Source organism: Bipolaris oryzae (genome assembly GCF_000523455.1).
Source record: "Bipolaris oryzae ATCC 44560 unplaced genomic scaffold scaffold_66, whole genome shotgun sequence".
NCBI classification, from domain to species: Eukaryota; Fungi; Ascomycota; class Dothideomycetes; order Pleosporales; family Pleosporaceae; genus Bipolaris; species Bipolaris oryzae.
Window position 1 is genome coordinate 1 of NW_006911342.1, and position 26,572 is coordinate 26,572.

The following is a 26,572-nucleotide window of genomic DNA, read 5'->3' on the forward strand; positions in this document are numbered from 1 at the left end:
TCCTGCCATCCCTTGGATGGTTGCTCTTGGCGGGATGGCACATCACGTGACCTAGCCCCGCGATGATCATTACCTTCTGACGTGGGCGTCCATAGGCCTTCAGCCATCTCGTCACTTGTCAAGGAGAGAATCCTTCTTGTTACTTGTAACAGCAGAAAGCTAAAGTAGCTACCCACTGGATAGCCCGCCAAGCCGCCCACAAACGACTTTAAAAAGCCATTAAGATCTCTAAGATAGGTAAGAAGTCTAGATCTAAGCGCCGTACAAAGCTAGTATCAAAAAATATTATCGTTGGTGGTAGTGGTGGTGGTGTAGAGCTAGCCAATCGATCAGCTGCACCACTATCACCGCGCTCGCGTTCAGGCCGCCCTATTAAGCTACTAGTTAAATATTAGTAGATAGATTAAATAAATAATACTACTAGATTACTACGCTAAGATTTCTCGTGATAATAGCTTTTGTGTAGAGCTCTACAGCTTCAAGTTTGTGATAGTGTTAGCAGGGAAAATCCGGCGTTGGCCCGTCCGCGGCGTTGGCCCGTCCGGCACCTCTACACTGACTTGCAATTTCTCCATCTTTCCCACCACAGGAATGCAGTCAACCTGTTGCACCACATTCCATTGTTCACGCCCCCACCACATTATTCCATCCACTGTTCGTCGTTACCCAAATACCCCAAATGACAACGACCTCCATCTCGTCCACTGGTCTGGAATGGCGATCTTCATTTCCGAGTTTCTCCCATTGGTGGTTCTTTTGTCGTCAAGGCGCAGCCAAGATTTCTTAACAGCATGGTCGATTGGCGACACCTCTAACTGCTAGATTACCTTCCTACTCTAGGAATCTTTCGGAAACAAGCTAACAGAAACGGCATCCCACTCACGCACCTATTGAGAAGGGTCGGCTTTTGAAAGAGAACGCCCCCATTATCCCTGGACATGTACTCCAGGTTTCCAAGCGAACTAGGCTTCTAGAATTCCATCAAATGGATACACACGAGACCGCCATGGCTTGACGTGCTTGGTGGATATTGGCGGTTGCCAAAAGGTCCTCCCCCAAAAGCCAAGCTTGAACTCGTATGCTTGCGGAGAAACTGCTCATTGGGGAGCCCCGATGAGTTAATTGCTGCTCCACAGTTTGCACGGCGTCTGCTCTGTTAATCTTAAATGATATAGGTCATGATATATCAAATGGTTTTGCTATAAAAATACAAATGTTGTAGCTGCCCTCTATCCCTTTTTTCAGTAGGTTCGTTTGGCATAACCGCTGGATCCTTGTACATATCTCAAGCCTTTTTTTGCCAGTCGATCTTTACATCCTGTATCAATCCTTTCTCGTGCGCTTCTTATTCCATTACCCATAAAGACATCACGATGCGTTTCTTCGAGGTCGCCACTGTGGCTTTGACAGCTGCTTCCACCGCCTATGGCGCCCCCGTGGAGAAGAGCGCTGCCGCCGTTGATGAGCTTGTTGGTTTTGGTGCTGGCACCACAGGAGGAGGAAGCGGAGCCGGTACCACCGTCACCAACTGCGCTGGCCTGACTGCTGCCGCCAAGGTCGGAGGCGTCATCAAGATTCAGGGTACGCTCACCGGCTGCGGCATAGTCCGCTTCAATGTCCCCGGCACCTCCATCCTTGGTGTGGGCAAGGATGCCGGAATCACCGATGGTGGTTTCCGCTTTTACAAGACTTCCAACATCATTGTCCGCAACCTGAAGTTTTACCGTGCTCCCGAGGGCAAGGACCTCATCGATATCGAGGGGACCACCAAGGTCTGGATCGACCACAATGATTTTTCCAGCGTCGGCATCACCGGCGACAAGGACAAGTACGATGGTCTCTTGGACGCAAAATCTGGGTCCGACTTTTTGACTTTCTCATGGAACAAGTTCCACGACCACGTAAGTTCTTCTTTACTATAGAATAAATGATATCGGTAGAAGGGATGCTAACAGACTCGCTAGTGGAAGGGTTCCCTTGTCGGTCACTCCGACAACAACGGGTCAGTAGACAAGGGCAAGCTGCGCGTGACATACCACCACAACTCCTTCACCGCAGTCAACTCGCGTCTGCCCTCCATCCGCTTCGGCACAGGCCACATCTACAACTCGTGCTTCAACGGTGGCATTTCCGGCATCAACTCGCGCATGGGCGCTCAAGTGCTCGTTGAGTCCAACTCCTTCACCAACGTCGCCAAGTCGGTCGTTACCAACCTTGACTCTGACGAGGAGGGCTTTGCAACGGAGAAGAACAATGTTTTCAGCAACAGCCCTACTCAAATTACCAAGCAGGGCTCTTTCACGCCCAGCTACAAGTACACTGTTGACCCCGCGGCCAGTGTCTGCAGCATCGTAGCCAAGAGTGCTGGTGTCGGCGTTGTCACCTTTTAAGCTACTAGGGCGTGCCACGAGGAGTGACGGGTTGTATACTTATTGTCAGGACATGAGTTGGACCTGATGGTGGTGAGACGATGTTGATTTGTACATACAGTATTTTCTCTAGTATATTTTTTTTAAAAAAATCCTCTTACTCAGTTTGATATTGGAGCGCTGGTCTGAATTTGTCCATTCCATACTTGAAATCGATTGTGTTTGCGAGTAAATACAGTGTCGCATGGTGATGCATTTACAGGTTACTAACAAAGAAAAGGAAAAATGTTCACACACGCAAACAGTACCAAAACATTAAAAAGATGCAGGAAGGAATTGAAAGATGATTTGATCAAATCACCATACTTTAAACATTGCACGATCGGGTATTCTTGACTCGTCTCTCCTCTTACTATAGTAACAGCGCCGCGATGGCCATACACCATGTCCATCACAACTCAACTATCTTGATTCAATATTGACACTCCCCCGACTCTCCAGATTTTTTCTCTCTCTCTCTCTCTCACACACACTCTCTCTCTTCGCTCCATTTACTCTGCGAAGATCCAAACGACACTGAAGAGCAGACAAATCAGAGCTACGATGACTATTACTTCAGGACCGTTCTTGATGCCAACGGGCAGGCCTTCGGTAGTGAACTGCAGCACAATGCCCTGGGTAAAGTTCTTCTCAGCCTCGACCAGTGCAATCTCAGTCCAATTTCCACAGCGGGCGTTCAAGTCCCTGTCGGCGGTGAGGGCGGGCAACTTGGCCATGGCTGCGTTCATCAGGGCGGCACTGGTCAGAGTGCCTACGTTTGCCTTTTGCATTACGACGGTACGGTAGGATCCATTAGCGCCGGCAGTGGATAGATTTGCCGTGCGCTCATAGTCGAGGCAGAGTTCTTGCTGGGAAGGAGTGACGGAGACTTGGCGGGTGTCCAGGTCGTTGTTCAAGCGACCTGGGATGATGACATTTCTGGCTGAAGGAGAGGCAACTGCCAAGTGGAAGATGGACAGGAGAAGAAGAAGCGGCTCAAAAAGTGAGGTGTACATGATGGCGATGTCGTCGTTGGAGTGTTTTTTCTTCTTCTTCTTCTTCTTCTTCTTCTTCTTCTTCTTCGTCTTCTTCTTCTTCTTCTTCTTGGTTTTGTTGTATTCTTTTTTTTTCTTTGTCGAGTTGTTTGACAATGAGTTGTGGCGAGGCCGGCGAAGAAACGATTGTCGGTAGTGAATGAATGGAAGTCGGGTATTATGAAAATAGTAATGGCAAAAATGTGACCGGCACGCCTCGTAGAAGTGAATAGACCCAAAAGAAAGAAGAGAAGTAGTGGTTGGATGAGGTTTTGGTTCCGCTGCCTGAGGTATACCAAGAAACACGACAAGGGGAGAAGCGAAGAAAGGAAGAAAAATCAGGCCACTTGGACGTGATTTATGAGGCGACAATGGCTATGATGCGTGGTTGTTCTGACAGCACTGCGACGTGGAGCGCCGGATGTTGGGGCGTGCATGAGGCTCTTTGTGTGTCAGGATGCTCGGAGGATTATGATCAAGTGTGCCTGGCTGGGCGCTACTAGTAGTGTGTCTAAGTACATGGATGACGTGGCGAGCAGCGTGAGCGTGACGATGTTTAGATTTCGAGTGTGCACCAATTGTTGTGCGAAGCGCTGCCAGACATGGTCAATTGCTCGTGGCGCCGTAGCCATTGGAATGCAGCGCGGCGCAATGGCTACGGGCGGTTGGATGGACGGGCGGCTGGAAAGCGGGACACGGCCAGGGGCGCGTGTCATGCTCCTGCGTCTTGGCCCCCTCGGAACCATGACAGCCGCCGTCACGTCACGAGACCACACCACATCTGCCTGACCCGGCTGCCCATACTCATACTTACTTGCTTCATGGCATGAACGCGTCAAAGCTCCCGATATCGTCCATGTTGAACGTTTCCCACATCACCGTGTCCCAATCCTCGGCACCTTCGGCTGGAAACTGAAAGTCACCTTCTCCAACAGCCTCCAGCTCGTTGGCGGCATACGGGCTCAAACACTGCACTTGGGTGCTCGCTATCGTCTCTAGCAGCGGGACGCACACGTCCAGGGCCCGTCGCAAGGCTTCTACCAAGAGCATTGGGAAATCCGACCGGTTGGCCCGACGTTTTGTCGCGTCGATCCATGCCTTGTGGAGACACAGCACAAGATAGCCCTTGACGCCCGTTTCGCCAGCTCGATTGGCGTCCAAAGCCCAAGATGTAGCCTGCTCAACCGCGACTCTCAGCGGGCTCGACATCATGTCTGCGTCCTCTTCATCGTCCTGCACTCGCATGGTCCACTCTTTCGTCAAGAACAACGAAGCATTGAAAGCATATTCCCGGAAGAAGCCCGACCCACACCGACATAGACGATCTAGGTCCCTCTCGCCTTCCGAGCAAACACTGCCCGCACATACCGGATGCGCTATATTGCAGATCTTGAGCGACGATTCCACCGTGGCTTTTCGTGAGTAAGCGAACCTTGGATCTGTGAGTCCAGAGGCGAAGAAGGGGAGGTGGAGGCAGCTCGTGTAGCGCTGCATAATAAACTCAACTGCTTGCAGCGTGAAGTGTGACGGCGAATGCGCCCCAGCACTGTAGCCGTGCAGTGTACGGCGCAAGTTCTTGGACGCACTTCTGAGCATTCCATCAATGTGCAATGTCTCTTCGTACGTCCCACTTGAAGCGATTTCGTTCAAAAATTTGAGTATCGCAAGCCGAACCGGCAGTGTTTTCCGAAGAGCAATCGCCACTGACGTTTGCGTAAAGACTTGGTCGTGTGCCGCGACGGGATCCGCCCTCAAAAGTTCCTCGTCGTCAAAATTTCCTGGAGGCGCAGTACTGTATTCTTCTTGGGAAATTAGTGGTGGCCCACCAGACATCATGCTCATCTGCAACGATAACTCAAGTACCGTATTCCAGATCCGTCGGCGCATTTCTGCCTCCAGTGTGGTCATTGCAGGAAGATGGGAGGGATCTTTGTGCAGTCCAATATAGACTGCTGTACGATACACGGCACCCAGCGAAATCCATACAAGGGCCTCGCCCACTCCAACAAGTTCGCGTGCAAAGAGCAGGAGGATGCTGTTTTGCAAGTATTGAATGCCAAGCTGCGACTTGAATGAGGGCGAGGACAGCCATGTTTGTGCTTCGTACACCCAGCGTATCGCTTCGGCCCGCAGGGACATGTTGTCATCGTAAAAGGTGGCACCGATTGCCAAGACTAACTTGAGCATCACTACAAAGGACATGCTAGGAACTGTGTCGGTGCTCCATATGTCTTCGTATGCACGCTGGAAGCTTGGCACGTGTAAGACCCGGTATAGTGTCTCTATGGTACGAAGGTATGCGGCAACAAGTTGGTCGCAAAGTGGCTTGGGCGGCAAGTCTCTGCACGGCTGAGTAGGCCAGGCTGGAGAGCGACTCGCTTTGATGACACGGGCAAGCTTCTTGGCTCGTTGTATGTCATTGATACAGTTCATGGATCCGGCTCGAAGATGCGGCTCAATCATCTCAAGCATTTGGCGGAACTACGCACATTGTTAGCAATCGAGTGCACTTCGATGTAAAGCATGGGGGTTTGCACCATGACGAAAATGTTCATCCAATGGCTTTGCCCAAACACACGGTTTTTATGTGCGACACTCCGAGAGATGGAGGTGCCGCTGGGTGACCGGGTATCTTCAAGAACATCTAGAGTTGTCGCCAGGCAGCTGACAGTCCGCACGGAATGTGTCGAAGCTGGAGTAGAAGCAGCGTCCGAAAACGGCGAGTTGGTAACACTACTAGCACGATATAACTTATCTTCCAGTTCAGTGATGCGAATTCGCATGGCTTCCAGCTCAAACGCAGCGTAGTTGCTGCCGTCTGTAGGGTGTTTTGTAGAGGATGAGCTACTTGTAGTCGAGACTCCTGAAGGTATGTTGGAGCCGGCGATTGGTCCTGGTACATCGTGCTGTGGTTGAATGCATGCAGGTGCTCTTTTACCCAACCTCTGATCTAGAGATGATTGAGTCTCGTATACACAAGACCCCGTCTTTGACCTGATACAGTTGCTGCATGGCGTCTCTCTGTTACACCGTATCTTTCTTCTGCGGCAGAGGGTGCAGGAGCTGAATATGGTTAGTGCCGGTTATAGTCGCCAAGACACGACCGACCTACACAGTGGGTCTTTTACGTGAGCGAGGGCCCTCAGCCATATCTTTCGCAAAACCTCTAATCGCAGTGTGGAGTGCCTGAATATTGTTGAAGAGGATGGAAGCTCGAGTGGGGTCCCCGAAACCGAAGTGAAAGCGGAGATACATACTTATGATCGCTCGGTCATGTCTAGTAAACTTTCGCGTGCTCGGAGATATTGGCCAATCGCACCACGGCCGACTTTCTTATCTCCGATACATATTAACTTTCGTTTACTGTATCCAGCCGTGCCAGCATACCCACGACGAGACTGCCATGGATAGGCAGCTTGGCAACTTTTACACGGTTTGTAAGCAGCGCAGCAGGTGGACCACTGCTTGACCGGTTTGGAGTCTACATGAGCGAGCTCCATTTCCCTGCAGATAATAGGGAGCAAGGCTACAAAAAAGTGAAAGAACACCACGTCTCATGCTTCCGACTATAGCATAAGCATCCACCAGTAGCTTTTGCCCACGTACTTAGTCTTACAAACGTCAGTCTCAGTGACGACTACTATTAACTCATTCTCGCGCGATCTATCCCTATGGGCAGCAGCGTCGCTTTTCTACAATTTCCCGCCTTCGTTGTCGTCATGTGACATTACTCCGACAAACGGCGTACTGTAGCCTTCAGAATTGTGGCTTCTGGGTATTTGGTTGGTAGCGTGGATTTGCTCACCATCCTTTGCAAGCTCCTTTGCTCGTCGTCACTACATTTTGGGTGGTCCATACGCATCATCACATTTATCATTTTGCCGTTCACGATGCTTACGTGTACAGTAATATGTCCACATTGCCACCTCGTAGGCGACCGTCTCCATTCGAGAGGTATGGAGGGCGAAGAAGTACGTATTACTCGGAGCAGTGCTATTCTTCATGACGATAGGTATGTGGACGCCCTCTTCTGCACTCTTGTATACACTGTCAGAAGAGGAACGACTGCCCTGCAAGCATCCCATTTCATCGCCGTGATCAACGGGTCGTCAAACTTTAGACACACCATTCCCGGGATACTGGCTGACAAACTGGGCCGACTCAACATGTTTGCTTTTGCGGGCATTTCGTCGGAGATTGTCGTGTTCTGTTTCAATGAGCTGTATACAAACGCAGTTATCATTGTCTTTTCCATTTTCTTTGGTTTTGTCTCGGGAACGATCATCTCAGCTGGAACTGCGGCTATCTCGATCTGCACCAAGGAATCCTCGAAGCATTGGCAAATATATGGGCATGGACATTGGTGCCGCCGGATTTGCTGTCTCGATTATTCAACCCGTCAACGGTGCTCAGGCCAACAAATACGGAGGTTTTTAACAAGTCACTATTTCCAGTGGCACTGTTAGCCTAATTGGCGATGTCCTACGTTGAGCAGGAAGCTCGTCGCTTGTAGGAGAATTCTGGGTAAAGTGTGGACAGAAACTGTAAATCGGGTTTTCTCAAACGATCCATTGGAAGAGATGTGCTGGCCCATTATGGGGGAGGGGAGCCGTAACTGGGGAGAAGCAAGTAAGTAAAAGAGGGACGAGAGAGATGCAACGCTTTAAAGTTGTAGTGGAATTTATTGGTTATTGCATCAATGGTCATTGAGATAAGAAAGAAAACTCGTAAACAGGCCGGATATCAACGATGAGCCGTGTCTCTATCGCCATTGTCCACCACAGGTCCATAATAAAACGCCCAACACCCAACCATCACACCAGATTCTTGCATGATTGCTGCTTCAGGCTGCAATACCTATAAGCACATTTCGTCATCGCACCTAGCTTTTGCTTTGCGTTGCGCAGTGGATGCTAGGATAAAGGGGGCCTTTGGGTGGTCTATGCGGGAATGGGCTCGTAGGTGTTGTGAGCTTGGCGGTTCGAGAAGAGGTAGTAGATGATCATGCCGACAACAGGAAAGAGGAATACGACGAGAGCCCAGATGACCTTGTTGGGCACGGGGCGGTTCGACTTGAAGATCTCAACTGTAGCACGGGCGGGTCAGCACGATTGTGGCAGTCAGATGGATCGATTCCCGAGAAGGTAAAGCAACACGGCTCGAGACCAGTGAAGGATACTTACTCCATGCGATGATGTCGAGAACAAGAACAATGAATCCGACGATGCCGCCTCCGGTACCAGCTTGCCATGGCTCGGCTTTCTGCACTGTAAGAGGAGCTGCTTCAGCCAGCATGAACATGGAGAGCTGGAGAAGCAGGGAGAGGACAAGGTTGAACATATTTGCGGTGTTGAAGTCGGCGTTGGATATAAGTGGGAGGAGGGCAGAGTAGTATGCAAGTAAGAATGAAGCTGTAAAAACCAAGTGCTGCCTGGGCTGTATTTGAAGGAAGCATGAAGCGGGGGCCTGGACTGTTTGATGTTTGGCACAGACCTACGTCACTGGAAATTCCGCCTCGTTGCGTCACGCGACCCTCCCCTAATCCAGCCAAGCTGACTCTGCATCTCCATACTACTGTGCATTACCATGGTTGCGCTCGTTAGATGCAAAACTGCATATCTGCTGTCTACGTATGCACGTATGTAGTATCTACATGTGTGCTTTGCGCCATCGTGTCTGTCCGAGCTGCTGCAGCAAAAAAGAAACCATCAACAACGCGCCGGAAACGCGCCTCGGCACAGCCCAAGCCTGGTCATGCCTGCAAAACACGGGTACCACCACCACCACCACAGCCGTCAGATCGGCGATCCTGTCCAGGAAAAGATCAGTTCCGTGTTGAGATGACTCGAAGAGCGAGAGTAGTAAACTCCTCAAGCGTCTTCTTCGCATCAACACATCCTCAATCTCCGTACAGCCCCTTATACATGCGCGCTATACATGCATCAAGGAACAGCTACCAGCCCCACATCCACTAGCTAAACAGATTCAATAACGCTTTCGAACCTGAGCGTGCGATGAGTAAACTGCAGAATGGCAGTGCGCAGAACGCCACAGAAATGGTGCCATGGCCATGGTACTCGACCAGAACCACACCGCATCAGCTGCTCCGAGGAAGCAATAAGTAGTGCCATTTCTCCTTGCAACCAAGACATACAACATGAAGCAACACTGGCCTTTCCCCCCCTTCCTCCTTCCTTTCGTCATCGCCCTCGCTTTTGATGTTCTTGTCGTATTTCGTTGCTCTTCTTCACCAAGATCTGGCCGACTAAGCTACGGACTCATCATGGCTTACTACATGATGCCAACAGGCACATTTCCCTTACTAAGATGCGTGCCTCTGTATATTCCTGTGTCTTCAAAGCGTGACCAAGAAGCGCCTTCGCAAACAAGTTGCAGTGGCGAAACAATCCCAAGATGGAGGACTGACCCTAATCAAATCCCACCACCCTCGAGTCAGAGTGAAAAGTCGAATTACAAACGCGATACGCAGACATCACTACGCCGATTTTTGGGAGCTATGAAATCATCAAAAACAATCAAGCAGTCTTCGGCATCGTCATGGCATCGTGTTGCTCATCCGCCCACTTCAGAACGGTCTCTCATCGAACCTTGTTCTCGTGACCCGAGGCATGCAAGCAGCGCAAAACACACCGAGGCAGACGCAATGGTCTACGATGCTAAAAGGTTCGACCAGATTGTTCTGCCTCTCCACTATCACTCCCATCCAGAGTCTCTTCAACATCAGTTCCTCCAGGTCACATGCCGCCCCGATGACGAGAAAAGCGATGGCTTTCCTCCACGATACGCCGCGCTCGACCCCAACCCTTTCTCCAGCACCACAAAAAACAGTCATGATTTACCAAACACACACAAACCCGTCACCAAGCACAAAAAGAGTCTAAAATCCACAGCCAAAAGGATGAAGATGAATGTGCTCAAAGTAATCCAAGACATACCTTCGGTGGCTAAAGTGGCTCATGCCCAAATGAACAAGAAAATCAACAAGAGTAACAGAAACACGAGTGGGGAGAACATTGGGTTGTATGGAAAGCTTGCCGATCGAGAGGATGAGTTGGAGTCGAAACTCACTCTAGGAGCCAAGAAAAAGCTACAGGATGTCGGGGGATATTAGCTGATCGACAGGTCGAGAAGCATTCCTTTGTTCTGTATTTACGTGGTGATAGTTACAGTGAGAAGCGTGCAGTCTTTTCTGAGCGTGAAGTCCGACTTCCATACATCAAGACAGGGTTTGGTGAAAGAAAAACAGGTAGTCAATGGGAAAGCTCAATCTCGGTCCGTCATATACTATACACAATATCAAAAAAACTCCAATTTCATTAGGAAGCGTCTCCTTACCATCCCGGTCACCCCTTTTACCCATTCAATCGTTGCTTCAACCTCAACAGCAGGTAAGTTGTACCGGTGAAAGTAGTCGAACCTATCCCGCTCGCTAAGAGTAGAGGGTAGCAAACGCTACTTTAAGATATAGGGTCATTTAGCAACTACTGGCCTGTAGGGAATACTGGCCGTTTTAAGTATAAGCTAATCTACCGAGTCGTTGGTTTAACCTGGGACCCAAGCCCGGATAGCCTATGCTGCCCGGTGGCAGAACGCTCCACAGTGGGTTTGCTCAAGCAGCCTAACTACTTCAAGATGCCGCATGCACCGGCATGGCTCACAGTACATTATTCCACGGCAGCAAATTGCACCATGTGCACATGCAAAAGAGGCACAATATCACACGACATCCAGGAACATGCAAAGGCTGATGACACAGGCTTCAGAGAAACGAATTTGCTCATCCCATTAACGCTGCTGACGGTAACCTTTAGTGCCACATACCACAAAGGATCCGGGACAACTTATACAGCTAGAGCTCTTGAATGCAAATACAGGGTGTACGCAGGAAGCCGACGGCTACCCTCAACTCTTCGCACGTAGGATCGGCATAAGATGAATTGCTGGCACGGAGCACTATGCGGAGCGACTTTCTTTGCATTGGATATTGCGACACTCGGAAATCAAGACGTCTTCCGCAAGGTCCCCGTCACTACCTGCTTGTTTAGAGCATACTCCATTACCAAGGTTGCTCAATATGTCTCGAAATCTCGCAGTGCAGCTCATCATCGAACGTACGGGCGGCAGGCACTCAACGTGTTGCCAAAAAACCCTGACCTTCCATGCTTCAAGGCTTGCCGGCTAATAGCGATATTGCGGCAAGTTGCGTGTCAACAGCATTGTCAGACACGAGGCCCCTAAGGAGCATGCAACAGCGCCATGGCATGGGGGCATGGACCTGGCGTTCGGATACACGGACCATGGAAGAGCAAATCAACCGCCACGACCAACCACACCCAAAACTTTATGGGAAACCTAACTATAGATATCGGATACACCAGTCACGCCTATCTTCTCACTCAGACACGTTACTCATCGTCATCAGGTAAAATTCCAGAATTCATGTCAGGCCACGGACAGCCACCCAATCGCCCGTGATACCGAACGCCTTATCGTCTGGGGATGCCGCTATACCGCTTCCATCCCCTGCCTTATCATCCATCAAGGTCCCTGCATCCACTGCTTTCTACACGCCCCGTTTTAGGCCAACACTCGCTTCCGGGGCTTGGGAACTTGGGATTCGTGCCTCGGCGCGCTTGACTTCTTTGCCCTCAATCTCGGCTTGATCCTACAGACCTAATCCTGCGGTGCAGGCCTGGCGCTCCACCAACTGCGCTTCGCTCCTTCGACACTGGACTCAGAATGCCTCCCTTATCTTTGCCAAGGCCGTATTTCACTCGACGCTTGAGGCACAGCGGCTTCGGGTATGGGTGTGGAAAGAGGACATGGGCCGGGATTAACAGCGTATCAATCGCGGTCCTTTGTGGGGTGCGGCAGGCCATTGAGTGATATGCCCCGAAGTATATGTACGATCCTGAGTACTCTTTTGCGCGCTGGATCATCCGTTCCATAAATTGTTTTGAGGCTCGACTCTTACAGCAAAACTCGAGGTCTCTGCATCATGGAACCAGCATCAGCCGTAAGTGGAATCAGTAACAGCTTGTTCAGTCGTGGACGGGACGACTGACACATGGACAGCCAGAGTTTGACCCGGCGAAGCCCAATGGCGGCAACCCAGACCAAGAAAATGTCAACCTCCAGTATACCGGACTGGAGTTCCATTACATCTATCTGATGATAATGGCCTTCCTAGTCTTCCTGATTATACCAGGAATCGGTTTCCTATACTCTGGTCTTGCACGCCGCAAGTCCGCCTTATCGTTGCTCTTTCAGTCGTTTGCTGTGATGGGCGTGTAAGTTCAACGACGGTCCATTCGGTGTAGCCAGGCTTGCTGACAGCGCAAAGCGTGACTTTCCAGTGGATGTTCTGGGGCTACTCTCTCGCCTACTCGCGGACTGCCGGCCCATTCATTGGTAACATGGCCAATTTCGGTCTCAAAGATGTGATGTCTGCCCCATCACCTGGATCACCACTCTTGCCAGAGATCGTCTTCTGTAAGCGACATGTGTCCATTCAGTTGTTACATGATATACTAACCAATTATGTAGGCTTGTACCAACTATTGTTTTGCGCGTGTACTGTACAGCTCGTTATTGGTGGATCTTTTGAGCGTGGACGTATTCTACCATCCATGGTCTTTGCCTTTTGCTGGGCGACCATTGTCTACTGCCCGATTGCTTGCTGGACCTGGAACGCGTACGTTAAAGTCGGCACTAGATAAGGTACATCACAGCTAACAACTCAATAGAAACGGTTGGTTGTTTAACCTCCCTTCCCTCGACTTCGCTGGAGGTGGCCCTGTCCACATCGCATCTGGATGGTCTGCACTCGCCTATGCCTTTGTACTCGGCAAGCGTCTCCACAAGGGTGACAAGATCCACGGAAAAGCACATAACCCCACACTAGTCTTCATAGGTACCGTCTTTATTTGGTTTGGATGGTTTGGCTTCAATGGAGGCAGTGCGCTCAATGCCACTGTCCGCTCAATGGTAGCTGCCTTCAACACGAACACTGCCGCCTCTTTCGGTGTGCTTGGCTGGGTCATGGTGGAGTACATCCGCACCAAGGGACACTTTTCCGTTGTTGGCGCTTGTTCAGGTGCCATTGCTGGACTCGTAGGAATTACGCCAGCCGCAGGATACGTCTCTCTTTGGATCGCCGCACTCATCGGCTTCCTTACCGGTGCCATCTGCTCTCTTTGCCAGAATGTCGACAAGTGGATCAAGATCGATGAGGGCATGGACGTCTTCAAACTGCACGGAATTGGCGGTATGGTCGGATCTTTCCTTACTGGTATTTTTGCGCAATCATGGGTCTACGATCTCGATGGCATGGGCCCTTACGATGCTCTCGGTGCAATGGATGGCGTCGGCGTCCAGGTCGGGCGTCAGCTCGCCGAAATTGTTGCGATCGCTTCTTACTCATTCGTCGTCTCGTGCATCCTTTTGTACATTCTCAAGTTCATCCCGGGTATGCACCTTCGTGTTACCTCTGAGGCGGAGATGATGGGCCTGGACCTTGACCAATTTGGAGACGAGCAAATCGGTGACTGGAGCCTGATGGAGCAGAACCACTACGAGGCAAATGCTAGCAGCTCGAGTAGTCACAACGCGCCAGCAGCTGCTGTTGGCAAACAGGCTTAAGTGGCGTAGATGCATTAGATCGGGTAGCTGTAGAGAGTAGTGTGGAATTCGGGTTGCTACCGGAAATAGCTTGGATCCTTGATTCCTGGTAGTAATGCTTTAGAATACGCCAAAATCATGTTTAACAATAATATAGATCTATCTCGTTCACGTCCAATGAGCCATTGCGAACATATTCTGGGCAATACAATTGTGTGGCGCATAATTTGTATTTGTGGTGGAGTAGCCCTAAATCAGTACCCAAGTAGTGACAGTATGTGGTAATTCAATAGACCGATAATGAAATGTACCATGACATGGACAATGGCTAGTAGACAGGATGATGGAGGAGTATTACAAGAACGCCTGCCCGCGGATGGTGATGACATCGCACGGACCTCGCGCTAGTCGGGCCGACGCCGTTGGAAAGTTCGCACCAGCACATCCACATCTCCACCACGCGCTGCATCTAGATCACTCGTCTCATGTCGGCGTTCAAGTCTGCTAGGCCATTGCTACGGCTGACATGCCGCATATCTCGAGCGCCGACGCTACCAAAATATCGTCACCTTCCTAGTCAGCTGCGTAGCTTTTCCGAGACGCGTGTACAACGTGTACCACAAAGAAGAGCACCAAGACCTTCCAATGAACAATCACACATACCGCAAAACACGCCGGAAATTTCAGAGAATCTTGTAAAAGAATACCCTAAAGTTCGTGCTGATGGAGAAACCCATCCTCCAGCACCAGAGTTAGATCAAGATGTGATCCTAGAGCAACTTAGACACATCAAGGTCCGATATTTACGGCCAGCCATATGGGCCATACTTGTATCGAGTGGAATCTTTGTCGGCCTTTCCTATTTGGAAGCTAAGAGGGAGCTCAAAGATCAGTCTGCATCTGCTGGGGGATGGCTTCCGAAGCCGCAATGGACCCTTCCTAGACGCACTGCACCAACCCCAACTGAAGTTGCTACTGGAGCGTGGAACAGCCTGGATCCTATCTCAAGAATCACATATGGAATCATTGGAGCCAACAGTGGGATTTATCTGAGCAGCTTTATAATGCCACAGACCTGGGATACGCTCTGGCATCTCCCTATCCGCAATGTTAATTACACACAGTTTACGTCCATGTTTGTACATTCTGGAGCGTTGCATTTCTTCGTAAACATGTACTTCTTGAACAACTTCATGAAGCCAGTTGGATATTCACGCCTGTTCGAGGGTAGTCCATACCATACCTTGTCTTTCTTCTTATCAGCCGGTGTGCTGTCTGGTTTCGCGCAGCATTGGTCGACTTTGATACCCATCCAGAAACGGCCCATCCCCGAGATCTTCATCCGCTGCGGAGGGGCTTCGGGTGCTCTCTTTGGTATTCTCGGCGTCTTCTGCATGCAGTACCCACACGCTGGACTGGGAATCTTGTTTGTACCTGTGCACTTCGAGGCCCAACATGTGCTGCCTGCCATCATGCTTTTTGATTTCATCGGTATGATCCGCGGATACAGCTTTGTCAATTTTGGACATGCAGTAAGTTCTCAGCCCGGCCTCTCGTGAATAAATTTACTAACTTCACTAGGCTCATTTTGCAGGCGGGCTTCTAGGCGTGGCGTATTCTCAGCTTGATGGAAAAACAAATATCTGGAAGCCACTTGTGAGATATTGGAAGCGCCAATTGAAACAGCAATCCTGAGTTCGCATTGTCTTAAACACCGCGTTTGTGTTATCAGATGCTTTGCACGTCACTCTGCTGTTTTGCAAACTATCGATAAACCATTGTACATTAGAAAATCACATATTTTGCTTGTCTCAATGCAACATCTGCAAATCGACAAAGAACAAAAGTTGAGATCAACTACAGTCAAATGCAAGACTAGGTTTGCCTATATTGCAAACTCAAGACAAAGGCGCTTCAAGGCACAAATTGCTCAATAGTCAGACCTGAAAGATCTTCAAGGTTGATAAAGAGATGCATCTCCCTTCATTGCATGACAACTCACGAGCAATTGCGCCATGTCTGCCAGACCCATCTGGAGCAGCGTCACCATCGCAGTTGGTACTTGTCCCAATCATCTTACGCACATCAGACTCAACCATTACATACGTGAACGCTGTCTAAAACGTGGTGCATTGGCGCCCGGCGTTGTCTTACCGAATGTGGAGGTCCATCCTTTCTGCATTGTACTCACCTACCTAAGTGGCGATGAATCTCTTTCGGTCTTTGAAAGCCAAGCCACCGATCCCAGCTTTCTTCTTATCTTCGCGCAAACATGGGCACTCGCAGCTCGTCTCAGACTCCCAACGCTTCAAAATGAGCTAATCTCAGTTATGAGTAGTCTCTACACTATGATCGTGGAAGGAATATGCAGCTATCAGCGCTCTGCTTGGGTAGATACTCATCTCCTTCGAGCCTTCCAGCACCTCCGCTCGCAGTTCGGACCAGAAACTCACGCTGAAAAATTCCTCGTGTGCTTCAGTGGTAGAACAGCACCGTTAGTTAGAGAGCTGGAGAAGCAGTTGAGCAGCAAAGATTTCGATTTGGATATCCGGGAGAAAATATTGAAAGAAGCCCGGTCATTTGAGCGAGATCCGATCATACACCGTCCTTACCTTTTCCGCGTTAGCGCATTGAACCCGCCAAGATACCCTCCCCTCGATGTGCAACGATTGTCACAAGATGAGGGCGAGAATACCGATGCGAGAAGGTCATCTTCCAGCACGTCATCTTTTACAACTGGTGGTCGATCCGATGAGGGCAAACGAGACTACCCCAACTCATCAGAACATGAAATACGTATTCCTAGAGAGTCTGGATCTCCCCATGCGACTTCAGAGTCTTCAAATGGTTTATAACAGAGACAAGCTAACAGTAAGCCAGATTCGACGGTGCGCCTGACAATCCGCGACCACGATGTGCCAAACCGATACTGTCCACTCCATACACAAGGTCCCGGCGATACGAGCAGCTCCATCATGAACGAAGGTCGCAAACTCAATCTGGGATATACGACTCCGGAGCGTCACCCTCCACTGCCGACTTCGCATCCACCACTACTGTCTCCCGACGTCGTGTCTCTTTCCGCCTACAGCATCAAGACACCATGTGTGACTCAGATCCTACATCAGAATAGTGAGCCTCGAAACGATAATAGCAATCGGTTTCGCGGGAGCAATAATGGCAAGAGAGGAGCAAGCCCAAATGTTCCTGGCGTGCAAGAAAAAGGAGGTGATGCAACACGAGTAAGCGCTAACAATGTGCGACGTGGCGAGCGGGTTGCTTGAGAGAAGAAGCGGAAGTGGTATGAATACGTTTTCGCTCCTTACATGTGTGAGTACATATCACTAGTGCAAATTAGACTTCACTGCAGAAAACATCCAACATCATGCCTTTATATACACAACACGTTATCTGATCCATGACCCCATTCTCCCTCTCCCCCGTCGTATGATTGTACGTATCCAAAGAAACAACAGCAGTGGCAATAAAAAAAACAAACACAACGATGAAGAGCCAGCACAGCTCGCCCCATCCAAGTCCAGCATGTCCCCTCCCTTTGGCTCTCAAAAAGTCAACTTCCTAGCCAACCCCTTAACCCCATTCCTAACACTAACCCCCATGTTCGTAACCGTCTTCTTAACCCCACCCATGACGCTTCCATTCCCGCTCGCGCTCGCGCTGCCACTCCTACTGCGGCCACCCTTCCACTTCTCCTCGGTATCCCGGCGTATAATCTCCATACTATCAACCGTGCATAGCGCCAGTGTGACGAGATCGACGTCGGCGCACTCAGCACCGTTGTCTTCGGCGTCTCCATCATAATCAGCATCAGTGAGGTGGGAGAGAGATGGCTTGACGGAGCTGGCGTGGTTGAGATCTGACATCTCGATATTGATGTGTGAGGAGTTGAAGGTTTTGTACTGCCGGATTCGGGATCGACGGGTGAGTTTGATGGGGAGGAAAGGGTTCTTTGGTGAAGAGGTTGGTGGAGGTGGTGGTGGTGATTTAGTGGTGGCGTTGGAAACTCTGGTTAAGGGATATGTGTAGGATTGGGCGTGCAAGAGAGCGACTATGGTGATGGTTGAAATGCTGCGGTTTAATGCGGGATTTTCCATTTTGGAGGTGTTTTGTGGGATTTGCTTGGTGTTGTGGAGGCTTTGAAGTGAGCAGAAGGTGTGATACTTTGTTCTGTGCGTTGATGTTTGCGGTGAGAACTGGATGGGAAGCTCAGGGTATGGCAGCTTCTCTTAAATATAATTCAGTTCAATAGGACATAAAACGCAAACATTGCACAGTGTACTCAACTATGGATATGGACATGTGCGTACCATAGTTGATGCTTGCGGGACACGAACATCACGGATGTAGTTGGTCCTTTATACGCCGGTGTCCTTCTGTCTCCTGTAAACCAATCGAATTTCATTCTATCTGACATTTACGCACCGTTGGTATACGTGTGTGGTTGGCGTGTGTGCATGTTTGCGACGTACGACCAATAGCTCAAGGTCTGTCCCAAATCAAATCCCTCATTCCTAAACTCCCATCTATCATGCAGTATTTCGAACAACTGTCAAAACATTTTTTCGTTACGCTCTATAGGGAGCCCTGACGCCTGAGAGATTTCTAAAACGTCCCCGCAGCCGTCCAGGTACTAGCTGTTCTAACTCACCCTCTGTCATACTGAAAAACTGATCAACCGTTTCAGTAAACCTCTTTGTTAGATGTCCCTGGTTCTGGTGGCGAGGACTCTGAACAGAAGCGTTATCGGAGATATCCATACGATCAGACATGCGCAACGCCTTGTATGCTACGAGTCGCATCTGCTTCTCGCAATGCGTACAGTACCAACGCGATACATTCTCCATGCCAAGCTTCTTGACGCACGACTTGTGAAAGGTCTTAATGGTGCAATATTGGTATGAGCACGTTATCAGGTCCTCGTGTAGAGAAGGAGAAGGGTTTTCCGGTATCGCGATATTGCAATAGCAAATATGGAGCTGTCCACGCCGCCCAGAGGCTTCGCGCCGAATCTCTAGTAGTGTATCAAGTATAAGCTGTTGGTTCTTGAGCTTGTTGCTACATTTGAGACGATGGTATTGGTACTCTTGTTTCATGAGAGGTCCAGGCGCAAGACCGTCATGGAAATCTGCAATCTCTTGGGCTAGACGTCCTGGTTCGAGGTCCAGATTGGGAAACCAAGCCGGATTCGACAGGTCTCCTACAAGGTAGTTAATAAAATCAGCATCAACGAGCATCAGGCAGCCCTGAACTCTAGCATCATTTTCGTAAATTGATAGTAGCTTCTCACCACGGAGACGGTTGTAAGGCCCGCTAGTACATGGCTTGTCGCCAGGCATAATGAGGAAACATTGGTCTGTTGTGGGGTCGACGCAGGAGCAATCTGAACTTTTGTCAATACTTGATGCTAGGAGACAGCTAGACTGCACGTACGAGGCGGGTGAAATGGACAGTCCAAGATATGATTCTTCTCGAAAATGCACCAAGATTCGTATGAGTAACCACCCCATGACGGTAGGAAAGGGTTTGTTAGCTGATCAGCAGTCAAGTTGAGTACAAAATCTCTCCAGTGCGATTGCTTTCCATGCGTTGTGACCGGCACAGACCCAGGAAGAGGGACTGTGGATTTATCCCGAATATACACTGTGGTAGATCCGGTAGTCTTCGATGCCTGAACAATGTCACAGCCAATGCTGTCTACATCTTGACTCGGCAATGCTAGTGGAATTTCTTCCGCATCTGAGCTCCGGCTGCCACCTTTCAACAATGATGAAATTTCACAAAATGATGTATCAGTAGCTTCGGTAATTTCTTCATTTGCTGCTTTGCTGGCGATGGAAGCTTCAGTGTTTCTCATCATGTCAAGCCTCCTAGCTTTGCGCTTCGACTCGCGTAGCTTTTTGGATTTCTTCTTTTCTGAGACTATAACATGCTCGGTGGCAGTTTTCTCCTCTGATTCTGTGGCGAAGGTCTCTGGTTCTTTAGATAATTGGGTCAAGGAGTTCTTGGCAGCCGGGGCATTAAAGAAAGATTCATCAAAAGAGTTGCGATACGTAGAAAACTGACCCAAGGGTGATATTTCTGTGTGTAATGGAGTCTCAGCGAGCTGACACTGCTGGCTTGGGAAACCCTCCCAGACGGGCGGCCTGAGAGCGAGTGCTTTGGACCTTGTACCATTGATAGTAGTGATCCAGCCATCTGAGGATGATGGCATAACTATCTTCTTCGCATGAGCTAGCATGGGGTTTGTAGATTGCTGTAATGTCTTGGTGTTGGTTATTCTCACTGAGACAGGCGCTCGACCAGGAGTGGGATCAGGCAGCAGAGGTAGCAATGGCGCTTGGTAAGGTTCAATGGTCGCCTCGCGAAGCCCATCATCACTATTTACACGCTGATGTATGTTCTCGAGATGCCTTCGGTCAGAGCCGTTCCCTGCCCAGCTTTTTCTCGGCTGCTGGTCCTCTCGCTGATCGCTGGCGTGATGTTAGCTTTCCATCTCATACAACAGATGAGATTGACTTTTAGAAATGGCAAATGGACAACATACCTTGATGATGCATTGTTTTTCGTGGCTGTAATTGGCATGTCACTTGGATTCACTGCGCTCGTCGTTGGTTTCCCGCCCGCTTTCCAGCTTTTAGTGGAATACCTGTCCCCTAAAATCTCATATGAGGCTCTGTTGACGTATCGTAGATAGCCTGCTCGCCGCATGCGCACCTCCACAATATCTTTCTTGACTTGCACGATGTCCTCAGTTATAGCCAATTTTAAGGCACTGACAAGCGCGAGGAATATTTCGAGCTCTTTTCCTTGTAAATCTTTTGTGTTGGTATTGCGTTTGAGTAGCTTTGTGATGTGAAAGATGTTTAGGATCCGGTTCATTTCGGCATCAAATTCCGTTTCTTCCATCTTGCTGGGATTGTCTGTGAGGCTTTCAAGCCGGTCGCGGTTTCCTCTTGCGTTGTATACTTGTGCATGATACTAGGGGATTGTTAGTGAAAAGACAGATATGGACTGGTCACAGGAGTCAGTATCAGGCTACTTACGCGAAGCTGCTTCTCAATCTCGTCCACCTCTTCAGGGTTGCGCAGCCCTTCAGTTTCATTGCTAGTAATACCATCATCAGAGCGGATGACAGAATCGATGTATTGAATCTCTTCCTGGGTGATCGCTCTTGACCTGCTCGCCGCTCTGGTCAAATGCTTTGCGTCCTTTTTGCCGCGCTTTGACGGCGGCATACCTGCAATAGCGGCTACGTAGTCATTTTCGGTACCATACTCCCACGAGTTATTGGTATCTCTCGATATCTCTTCAGTCGCAATTTCGGGTACGGGCGGAATTATAGTCCAACTGATCTCACCACAGCTCTCATAGACAGCGTGCAGCTGCTCAGCAATGCATTGGTGTCTCTTGTAATGGGCGTCATCAATGGCTAGACAGTGTTTGCAGGTATGGCCGCGCAGGCGCATGAACATGGCCTGCACTATGTCAATACTTGATTAGCTACGAGAGAAGTTGATAACAAACCTGATGGAACCGCACGCATGGTTCGCTATGCTTCCCAAAGCAAGAAGACTTGGCACCTGGGTGCTTCAAAGAACGTGCGCAAACTCCGCAATGGTGACTACGCTGTTAGCAGGGTGCTTGATTTTTGGTGCCGCAATCGCACTAGGATGGTATAGCAACAAGAAAAAACACGAACGAGACGGGGGATAGCCTACTTAAGCGCTTGCGAATCTTCCCATTTGAACAACAGACCATTGCCCATGTTGTCTGCTTGAATGTGTTCTCCTGATTGGTGTGCTGTTGAATGGGGTAGTGGTTGAGTAAGGAACTAGAAGTCTAGGAGATTTTGGTAGTAGAAGTGCAGAATAGTTGTGGGGCTGAGACAAGGCGTTTGCTTGTCGCAAAAGATGAGGTGAGTGATCATTGCACCTCAGTATAAGCTGTTTGGGAATGTGGGTGACTGCGCAGTTCACTATGGACGAATGGTACGTCATCTAAGCAATTTATGGAAAGAGCGTGACCGTAACAAGTAGACCGAAACTGAAGTGACCGGACATGGCGAAACAATTACATAACAGTGCGAGCGAATTTGTCAAGAAACGAAAGGAGATATATGTGGTGGGGAGGGCCCATAATGCTGCGGTGAAGGCTGCAGTGAGCCGTTGTTGTTCCGCCCATTTACTACCACTTCGTCCGGCTGCGAAACTACAAGCGTCATGACCGCATCCAAGTCACATATGGTTGTCAGTCTACCACTACACGTCTGTCACGATACGGGCACCGGCCCAGACATAAGGATAGTTACGCTGGTACCAGTTGACGCTTGAACATGTCAGCGACAAAGTCTTGGCTACACTCGTTCTGCTGCACTTACAAAGTCTTACGCCCAGCAATGCGCGGATGTGTCGCCCAGGATCCACCCAGAGTTATGTTGTGTTTGCCATCGAAGAAGTCGGCTGCTTGCTGTCAGCGATATGATATTGCATGTAAGCTGAGCGATAGAAGCCCGTAGAAGTTCCCCATACCTGTGTAACCTGGATAAAGCACCATTGGCTCAAAGCCATCATGCTTCTCCAGCACAGTACTAGTCCATTCCCAAACACCGCCCAGATCGGATTGCCCACAGAGCTTGTTGCCCTTTTCGGCCACCGAGACTGGGTGCCAGTGCTTGAAACCCACATTGGTCCCCTCAAGGTCGATGAAGAGATCGCGTGGCTTGAGACCCGTTGCTGCGCCGGAGTTGCCGTTGAGCAAATGGTGTGATGGCGGTGTCTCAAACACGCCTTCGTTAAGTAGGTGGCTGTGTTGTGTTAGACATCTGATTCTCCCTGACCTACTCTCAAGAACATACCCATTGACTGCTGGAATCGTGTTGCCGAGCGACTGCTCAAATTCTGGCTTGATGCTGTCAACGTAAGCGTAGATACTTCGTGCCTCTTCCATGGTGGGGATGCGACCACCCATCCATTGCGCGCACCCAGCAAGCTCATCATAGGATGCGACAACAGGCCAGCCCATGGCCAGCTTCAATGGGATAGTTCCGTATACGGTACGCACGAATTTTCCTTCAATGATGCTCTGCGAGGATTCGCCATTGCCATTCAAGTGACCATTGACAACACTGTCTCTCTTCGTGGTGTTTGTATAGTCGCCGTTGGAATAAGCCTTGTCGCACCAAGACGCGGGTAATTCTAGTAAAGCCAAGTCAGCCAGGTGCAATCATGTGACGACACGAATTACTCTAGAACCACTGAAACAAGATCAATATGTTGTGTGCGAATAGTACGGACCTTGCTTGCCTGTCTGGAGCAGGTATGTGGCATATTCTCCATTTGTGATAGGGCGGGCCTTGGCACGGAAGGACTTCACGTGTACTGATCGACGGGGTCTCTCATTATCCCAGCCAAAGTATCGCTTGCTTCCAAAATCCTTCTCTGGGTCATTGAGTCCGATGTCTACATCAGACTCTGGGATCGTGAACCACTCGTTTTCCGCAGCCATGACTTCTGACAGTGCAGCAAAAGCGACAAAATCCGGTTGTTTGATTCCTGGAGGCGGCAAGATCTTGTCGCTTTGAATGAGCATATAGAGCAGGGTCTCCAAATGCATTGCCTCATGCTCAAAAGCTATCCACAATCCGCGCGAAACACGGCCGTTGTTCTCTGCTTCTCCAGAATCGTAGAGCGCCTCAACATTCTTGCGAATGGTCTGTTGGTATTGCAAAATCGTGTCCAATGGTGGCCATTCTTCAGGAACTTCGGAGTGGGCATGACATAAGGTTGGGTCATCAACATCAGGATCTACACCACGCTCGAAGATGTTCCAGAAATATGTGGGTTCTGTGGGCTTTCCGTCGGTGGCACGGGCAATGTGGATGTCGAGAAACGTAGGGATATGGCCTAGGTAGAAGATACACTCATTGCGGAGTTTGATCGGCTTGGCAAGTAGTTCGCTCTTTGGGATCATCTGCTTCGAGACAGCATCCCAGGCTTTCCAGAGTTCTTGCCACTCGGTGAGAGAAGGCACGGGTCCTGCTGCATATTCTTCTGGTGTGGTAGGGAAGAAGAACGAGGGCTTGGAGACCATGTGAAGACCTAAGACTGTCAGAAACACGTCATGACTCCATGATCTTCAGTGCATACTCACCATAATCACCCTTTGAATTAGCCCAAATCGCATTCTCAGCAAGTTTGGCGAGCTCCCATAGCTTCTTGGCTTCTTCGTGGCTGTATTTGTAGCTCTCCTCGATTCTGATTCTCTCACCCTGCTTGATTGGCACTCCATCGATCACGAGGTCTTTGCGCGGTGCTACAAAAGCATGATGCCTCCCAGCTTTTGTATCATACTCGCCAATGACTTCCCAGTCGTCCAAATTAAAAGCGGTATCCCCCATGAGAGCGTTTGCGTGCTTGAGTCCGTTGAGTATGAATCTGTGGGTAACACCGTCGCGGTCGTTGTATGCATGGAACACGCGCTAGCGTAGGTCGGACGTCAGTATTTATCTTGCGTACAATTCGTGGCAGGCAATATACTTTGGGGTCTTTGCAGGAATCGATACCGATAAGCATGGTATCACCAGTTTGTAATACTTTGCCGAATCCGGCAAGGAACGGCGGGACTTCATGACGCTTGAAGTTGCCCAAACTGGAGCCTAGCCAAAGGATTGTCTTGGTTTTAGCTTCGACGGCGGGGGATTTGAGCCACTCCAGAGCGTCATCGTACGTTCCGTGGAGTCCGAAGCATTTGACATGGCTATACCCCTCTACGCGGGTGGTCAGCAAGCCTTCGTAATCAAGTAGTCATGTGGCATTGGCATGCTGCCTATACGATATATGGATAGGTACCACGATAGACTAGCGCGGGGCTTGTTGAGTTGTACATATGCAGGCCCCAGGCGAACCCCGATGGCGGCTGCCGAAACTTTTACCTTATGCTAGAGCAGATAAATGCGCTTATGCGTACAACTTATTCAATGACGCCGTGTCAAATTGCGCTCACTCACCTATGGGTATCTGTTTGAAGGTTCTTTCCAGCTCAGGAAGGGACAAATCGACGGCGTAGTATTCGATATCTTTGCCCAGACGGTCAATGGCCTGCAACAGTATGTTGACTTTTCTCAGATTGCTGCATAGATATTAGTACTTACGAAGCACGAGGCTCGTTTCCAATCTCTTGTATGGTGAGAGCCGAGATCCTACCCGCTCCCCAATTCCACCACGATTGAGCCTGGCGAAATGCGTTGGGCTATTTTATCCGCATACGTTTCAAGCACCTCAATTTCGGCATTAGTCAGGTAGTACCTGATGCGATGGATGTTTGTCAGCTTGACAGCCAAGCCCCTAGTGGATGGAGTTCCTCACTCTTCCTGGTATGTGATTTGTTCGAATAGACGGAGTCCTTCCTGGCTGTGGAGATGGGGAGGACATTAGCAGGTACCTTTAGCTTGATGTGTGCCTGCTTACTCGTAGAGCAGCAACGTGGGCAAAGTTTTCTCGGCACCGGCAACCGGCCGAAGGCCCTTTTTGATATCAGCGAGGATATCGGATCCGACTGTATCGACACGAATGTCGATGATTTTGGCGGCCATATTGTTGCAAAGCTTTGAGTCAGTTTGTTTGGTGCAGATTTTGGCTCGAGACGAGCAGTCTTGTTGGTTTCCAAAAGTGATGGATGCTGGGTAATACTTATAGTAAGTAGGGGAAAAGTACGTAATGTGGGTACCTAGAGGCTTATGCTATGCGGTAGCTGACGGTAACTAAAGGGCCGGTAGATGTGCATTTCAAACATCTCAATACTACATGACCGAGGCGTTTCCCGGACATGTTTAACCTGACTAGTGGCTGTGGTGTTCATGTCACCCGCCACAGGACAGCAAATCAAGACGGCTATGGCTCTCACGCTCCGTAGCGGTACGCCAAAAGCGCTCATGGCGTAGGAAGGATGTTCCGTCGTCACCAGGAACCCCGCCTCAGTAGATTGCAGGACAAGCAGCATTGGGACCCGCAAGAAGGGGACCTGGCTGACCGGTGGATGCTCTGGATGCTCTGGATGCTATAGGGCTACAGTGGTGACGTCACTGTCTACCGAACGAGGACCGACAGGTGAGTTTGACATCCATGGCTGGCCATGCAGCTAGAGTACGTACGCAAATCCTCTTGTGTGGGGAAACCAAGGCCGAAAAACCCGCTCAGGCACACGTTGCACGGCGCCATATAGTAGTCCCTCCAGCATGGCCGCGACAAAGCGCGAAGAGAGTTTCCCGGCCTGGTTGTACACTCAGTTAGTATGCACATCGGTGCTGCGGGGTTGCTGAACAGCCTGCATGGCATGCATGGCATGCATAGCATGCATAGCCGATGCCGTCACAGCGGAGCCAGACACGGGGCTTGACACATGTGTCCGAGTAATGAGAAAGGTGAAGTGCACCCACACAGGATGAGGTGAGAACGGCACAGCTGGACTCGC

At 49.9% G+C, this 26,572-nt stretch overlaps 11 protein-coding genes across 11 annotated transcripts; 5 read left to right on the forward strand and 6 right to left on the reverse strand.

Moving 5' to 3' along the window:
• Positions 1-1,373: 1,373 nt before the first annotated feature.
• COCMIDRAFT_5331 (polysaccharide lyase family 1 protein) lies at positions 1,374-2,390 on the forward strand (the record flags this gene model as incomplete). Its single annotated transcript, XM_007689824.1, has 2 exons — positions 1,374-1,901; positions 1,965-2,390. 2 exons carry the CDS (start codon positions 1,374-1,376, stop codon positions 2,388-2,390), a joined length of 954 nt encoding a protein of 317 aa, XP_007688014.1.
• Positions 2,391-2,920: 530 nt separating this feature from the next.
• Positions 2,921-3,424, reverse strand: COCMIDRAFT_5332 (uncharacterized protein; the record flags this gene model as incomplete). The annotated part of the gene is made up of 1 exon (XM_007689825.1): positions 2,921-3,424. One exon carries the CDS (start codon positions 3,422-3,424, stop codon positions 2,921-2,923), a length of 504 nt encoding a protein of 167 aa, XP_007688015.1.
• Positions 3,425-4,261: 837 nt separating this feature from the next.
• Positions 4,262-6,592, reverse strand: COCMIDRAFT_95517 (uncharacterized protein; the record flags this gene model as incomplete). The annotated part of the gene is made up of 3 exons (XM_007689846.1): positions 4,262-5,923; positions 5,980-6,505; positions 6,555-6,592. 3 exons carry the CDS (start codon positions 6,590-6,592, stop codon positions 4,262-4,264), a joined length of 2,226 nt encoding a protein of 741 aa, XP_007688036.1.
• A 1,790-nt stretch (positions 6,593-8,382) lies between these two features.
• COCMIDRAFT_95461 (uncharacterized protein) lies at positions 8,383-8,782 on the reverse strand (the record flags this gene model as incomplete). The annotated part of the gene is made up of 2 exons (XM_007689847.1): positions 8,383-8,528; positions 8,626-8,782. The coding sequence occupies 2 exons, from the start codon at positions 8,780-8,782 to the stop codon at positions 8,383-8,385; spliced, it is 303 nt and encodes a 100-aa protein (XP_007688037.1).
• Positions 8,783-9,599: 817 nt separating this feature from the next.
• Positions 9,600-10,574, forward strand: COCMIDRAFT_95503 (uncharacterized protein; the record flags this gene model as incomplete). Its single annotated transcript, XM_007689848.1, has 1 exon — positions 9,600-10,574. The coding sequence occupies one exon, from the start codon at positions 9,600-9,602 to the stop codon at positions 10,572-10,574; it is 975 nt and encodes a 324-aa protein (XP_007688038.1).
• A 1,887-nt stretch (positions 10,575-12,461) lies between these two features.
• Positions 12,462-14,104, forward strand: COCMIDRAFT_26356 (uncharacterized protein; the record flags this gene model as incomplete). Its single annotated transcript, XM_007689833.1, has 5 exons — positions 12,462-12,479; positions 12,539-12,753; positions 12,807-12,955; positions 13,010-13,157; positions 13,210-14,104. 5 exons carry the CDS (start codon positions 12,462-12,464, stop codon positions 14,102-14,104), a joined length of 1,425 nt encoding a protein of 474 aa, XP_007688023.1.
• Positions 14,105-14,568: 464 nt separating this feature from the next.
• COCMIDRAFT_36807 (uncharacterized protein) lies at positions 14,569-15,778 on the forward strand (the record flags this gene model as incomplete). Its single annotated transcript, XM_007689840.1, has 2 exons — positions 14,569-15,615; positions 15,665-15,778. 2 exons carry the CDS (start codon positions 14,569-14,571, stop codon positions 15,776-15,778), a joined length of 1,161 nt encoding a protein of 386 aa, XP_007688030.1.
• Positions 15,779-16,098: 320 nt separating this feature from the next.
• COCMIDRAFT_95572 (uncharacterized protein) lies at positions 16,099-17,216 on the forward strand (the record flags this gene model as incomplete). The annotated part of the gene is made up of 2 exons (XM_007689849.1): positions 16,099-16,790; positions 16,964-17,216. 2 exons carry the CDS (start codon positions 16,099-16,101, stop codon positions 17,214-17,216), a joined length of 945 nt encoding a protein of 314 aa, XP_007688039.1.
• Positions 17,217-17,646: 430 nt separating this feature from the next.
• COCMIDRAFT_26359 (uncharacterized protein) lies at positions 17,647-18,198 on the reverse strand (the record flags this gene model as incomplete). The annotated part of the gene is made up of 1 exon (XM_007689834.1): positions 17,647-18,198. One exon carries the CDS (start codon positions 18,196-18,198, stop codon positions 17,647-17,649), a length of 552 nt encoding a protein of 183 aa, XP_007688024.1.
• Positions 18,199-18,583: 385 nt separating this feature from the next.
• COCMIDRAFT_26360 (uncharacterized protein) lies at positions 18,584-21,647 on the reverse strand (the record flags this gene model as incomplete). The annotated part of the gene is made up of 7 exons (XM_007689835.1): positions 18,584-18,627; positions 18,753-19,301; positions 19,392-19,484; positions 19,535-20,574; positions 20,649-21,082; positions 21,148-21,533; positions 21,629-21,647. The coding sequence occupies 7 exons, from the start codon at positions 21,645-21,647 to the stop codon at positions 18,584-18,586; spliced, it is 2,565 nt and encodes an 854-aa protein (XP_007688025.1).
• Positions 21,648-22,362: 715 nt separating this feature from the next.
• Positions 22,363-25,694, reverse strand: COCMIDRAFT_95519 (uncharacterized protein; the record flags this gene model as incomplete). The annotated part of the gene is made up of 11 exons (XM_007689850.1): positions 22,363-22,429; positions 22,482-22,563; positions 22,633-22,907; positions 22,959-23,298; positions 23,398-24,201; positions 24,254-24,581; positions 24,640-24,869; positions 25,110-25,231; positions 25,306-25,407; positions 25,468-25,512; positions 25,570-25,694. 11 exons carry the CDS (start codon positions 25,692-25,694, stop codon positions 22,363-22,365), a joined length of 2,520 nt encoding a protein of 839 aa, XP_007688040.1.
• Positions 25,695-26,572: the final 878 nt, after the last annotated feature.